The 4,101-nt window shown below is 45.7% G+C and overlaps 1 protein-coding gene across 1 annotated transcript; it reads right to left on the reverse strand.

Moving 5' to 3' along the window:
• Positions 1-1,506: 1,506 nt before the first annotated feature.
• LOC147863547 (uncharacterized) lies at positions 1,507-3,805 on the reverse strand. The gene is made up of 2 exons (XM_087319499.1): positions 1,860-3,805; positions 1,507-1,819 (listed from the first exon to the last, which is right to left on the reverse strand). The coding sequence occupies exon 1, from the start codon at positions 3,730-3,732 to the stop codon at positions 1,876-1,878; it is 1,857 nt and encodes a 618-aa protein (XP_087175625.1). The 5' UTR covers positions 3,733-3,805; the 3' UTR covers positions 1,507-1,819; positions 1,860-1,875.
• Between the last annotated feature and the right edge of the window lie 296 nt (positions 3,806-4,101).

Below are 4,101 nucleotides of genomic sequence, written 5' to 3' on the forward strand. Positions count from 1 at the left end.
AATGAATGGATATTATGGAAGATTGCCAATGAATATATATTATGGAAGATCAAATCACAACCATTTCTAGTGCGTTGGGGTATGAAATGTACCATTGCAACACCATAACTATTTACCAAGGACGCATTATTACTTTTCAAAGTATCAACATTTTGATGCATATTGCTTCTTGACAAGGTATAAGTATTGTGGTGATTGAGATTGGTGAAACACTTATACCTGTCATAGCTACATATCACTAAGATAGGGACTCTGCAACCATAGGGGTAAAAAGCATTTAGACATCAAATAGCAACATGTTTGACGTTGAACATAGGAGTTCATAGAATAGCTATATATGTAAAAGAATGCATTGTGGCACATTCAAGTTGTGGTAGCCCCAAGACTTCGAGCTTACCAATACAATATGACAATTTTGCGCCTACATAACTTCTCATAAAAACTAGTCCCAAGTAGCATTTTGAGCACATCTTCAATTTCTTTTTCGGCAAAAAGCTTGCTTATAATAATACCTTGCTCATAAAGCTCAGACTACAATGCTCCTTTTTTTTAATATTCTTATGGATATTAATAAAGTTAAGAAGAGATGACTATAGGGATTAAAGCAAAATAAGGTTATTAAAACATTGTCGAAAAAGTTAGAAAATAAAAATAAAAACTAATGGAGGTGCTAGGTTGCTTAAAAATTTGCCTATAATCTGTCTTTAGTTGTTATGTGTACTCTATGTCCCAGGTAGAGTCCTTACTCTCTACATTCTATACCTGATTTACACTCCACATCATTCCCAGAGAAGGACTTATTGTGTTAATTAATTGCTTTATGCAATATCACAATCTAAATTATGTCTTTTCATTACACTTTCTCACAAGGGGGTGCCACATTGCACGTTTTCAAACTAGGTCTTAGACCAATGTTCATAAAAATATCTAGTTGCTTATGACAAGCGACACAATGTTATGTAGAAACTGAAAAGTGATGCAATGTCGGCCTCTCATTCTCAATCTGTAAGTGCTTTTGAAGTCCGTTTAAAAGTCAATGTTCATTTGAAATATCTACTACCTACATGGAATACAAAGTACCTGAATACTATGTCGAACACAAGTGTCTCGCAGCACCTCTTGTTTGCAAATGGAGTGAGTGTGTACAAGAATATTTTCACATCTTGCAAGAAGGGATTCAATCTATTACAACTTAACAATGTAAGGGCTATCTCAATGTAAGGAGAATATTTTGACATCTTGCAAGAAGGGATTCAATCTATTACAACTTAACAATTCGTGCTAAATAGGTAGATTAGATACATTAGAGTAGATTGGAAAAAATACATGGACTTAGCCCAAAGTACCCAATACTTTGGATCCCAATGATCCTAGTCACTCACAATCAATAGTGATTAAGCACTAAAACAGCCTCATGGGCATCATTACGCAAAGCAAATTTCAATCGGACGGCCAGGGCCAGCCATTCACCCATTTGAAGGCGAGGAACGAACGAATGACCGCTTGGAAATTAGTAGAATAGATTCTTGAAATTATTAGATTTACAAAGGGAGCTATTGCACTTCAGTTACACAAAGTGTCATTAAAACACTACAGAATATGTGTGTCATCCAGAACACAAGACTCCTTTTTGGACAAAACAAAATCATTCTGATCTTAAGCTGACCTCTTGAAAAAGGACTCATTCCAAGGTAAAATTGATTAACCATCCTACTAAACACCACCACTAGCACAGCTCCATAATCCAATTTCACCAAATCCCAAACATAAATACCTAAAACCCTAAAGCTAAGCTTACCCAGCATAATTATCCAAGGTTGTACACTCATGGCCTTGGAAGGAAGCATGAAGAAGATGAGGTCATAGGTGCTGCCTTTAGCAGGTGTTGATACCATCCTTACAATCGGCCGTCAAGAAGCCAAAGGTCTCGATAGTCTTCTTCGCCTTCAGCGCAACCTCGGTGTCTACCTCGCTTCTCATGTAGCCATCAAACTCCACAGGGTTTCCTCCGGTGAGTTCCATTGTCTCATTGTACCAAAGGCTATCCTTGGCCCACAATTCGCTGAAATCGTCGATGGTATGGGCACCTCGGTAGACATCCTTGAAAGCTCCGAAATAGTTGGGGTCTCGCTCGTTGGTCGCAATGTATACGATCCTCCATGTGTCGATTTGATCCCTCACCTTCTCTATCAAGGATTCCACGGAGGTGTCCGCGTCCAGATTCGGCCACAGCTCCTTGTTGCTCGCCTTCTCGCCTCTCACCACATGCACCACATCGAAATCCCACTCCAACTTCCCACATATGGCATTCACAATGTCCATGATCCTCTTCGATTTCCAAAGCAGGTGCCACGGCCTCTGTATCACCGTTTCCGTCTCGCCCTCGCACACGCGGTACCAGTAATTGTCGGGCTCGGGCGCCTCAAACTTCCTCATGATGATGGTGCTCTCGTCCTTCTCGAGCTCCATCGGGGTCACCTTCGTGTCGGTCACCTCTCTGAAGGAGGCCTGGTTGTCAGGGTGAGCTTGGTTCCACTGGGTCCATTCTTCGAGGAACTGGGACTGGGGCACGACAGAAGCCGAGTCTTTGAGGTGGGCGTAGTCGAAGTAGAATCGGAAGTCCTTCCCATCTTCGTCGGAGTGGCCGGGATTGTGGGACGCGGAGAGGCAGAGGTTGAGGTCCATAACTAGGGTTCTTTTCAAGTATTGTGCTTCTCCCAGTGCACAAAGGAAGCTCCACGTGTAATGGTTCATCTTCTTGCAGTGGTCTCCACCCCTTCCATAGAAGAGGTACTTGGACTGAGGGAAGGAGCGGACCTCGGCCGGCTGCACCACGGTGGGCACGGAATCTTCGATCACCTCCACCTCCTCCATGACCGTCAGGTTCTTCTCCTCGGCGGCGGGGAAGGCCAGCTCGTTCATGGTCGCCACATTCCCCTCCATGTCATGCTTGTGGAGATGCTTCCTGGATTTGGAAGCTCTGCCTCTGGTGGGTTTGAAGGATTTGGCATTCTTGCCGGAGTGCCATCCGTGGGCGGTAACGACGGCATAGTTGCAGGACTCATCGATGGAGAGGGAGAACCTCCGGTAGTCCCTGTACTTCCTCCATGACTTCTCCTGCTTGGGCCGGAACTTCCACGCGACATCGCATTCAGTCTCATCGTCTGGCCTGCCCCCGACAGGGGCCTGGTAGGAGAAGAAATCCAGATCTGGGAAGAGCTGGAGGTTGTAGCTGATGATGGCGACAAGTACGCCCGGATCGGAGCAATTGATGGCACTTCCGGTCCGGCCATCGCAAGTGGCAGTGTCCGCGTTATGGATCTCCTGTTGTTGTTGTTCCGATGAGACTACAACCTCCTCCTCCTCTGTATTAGTGCTGGTAGTGCTGCTCTTCCCTTCATCCTGTTGTGTGAGGACCAGGGTATTGAGAGTGATGGCCGGGCCCTCGACCTCGGAGGCGGTCTCATTCTCGGCCGCGGAGAGGCTGAAGTCCTCGCCCGTCCGGAGCACCGAGTCATCGGTCCGGAAGGTCGCGTTCTGGACCGCGCTTAGCACCTGATCCAGCGCCTTCTCGGGCTCCGCCGCCCACGGGTCGGGAGGCTGGTAGCGGAGCGACACGACCGTGAGGATGAGCACCCCGAGGATGAAGCACGCGAATGCCGCATTGCTCAGGCCCTTCACAAGCTGCTGGATCAGGCTCTGATCTGAGGCATTGCCATGGGACTTCTTCATTTAGGGGGGGGAGAGGGACCCTGAAGAATCAATGAATGAATCTATCTATGGGTCAAGAACCTTGAGAGTGTGAGTGAGTGAGTTGAGAGTAGAGTGAGTGTGCTTATGTTTAGGATTAAGTGTGACTGACTTACCTATATAAACTAACTAGGCTAATATAACTAAGCAGCTTGCTTTACTTGGTTGCTAACTATCTATTTAACTCAGATCTCAATGCCTTCTCAACAGCTGTGTCTTGCTCATTTGGTGTGAAAAGGAGATCACAAGGAGCTTGTTTCTTGTTTCCTTCCTTGTAAAGCAAGAAAGAAGGAAAGGCAACCACAAGAAAAACTAGGAGTGGGGGCCACACACAAGTAAACCCTAAAACCC

The sequence above is a fragment of the Azolla caroliniana genome, unplaced genomic scaffold, assembly GCF_043228905.1.
Source record: "Azolla caroliniana isolate FFs.n. ecotype wild unplaced genomic scaffold, voAzoCaro1.0.p SCAF_5, whole genome shotgun sequence".
NCBI lineage: Eukaryota > Viridiplantae > Streptophyta > Polypodiopsida > Salviniales > Salviniaceae > Azolla > Azolla caroliniana.

What these genes read in the sequence shown, in the direction of transcription:
- LOC147863547 (XM_087319499.1), bottom strand. Translation starts at nt 3,732, where the DNA reads ATGAAGAAGTCCCATGGCAATGCCTCAGATCAGAGCCTGATCCAGCAG.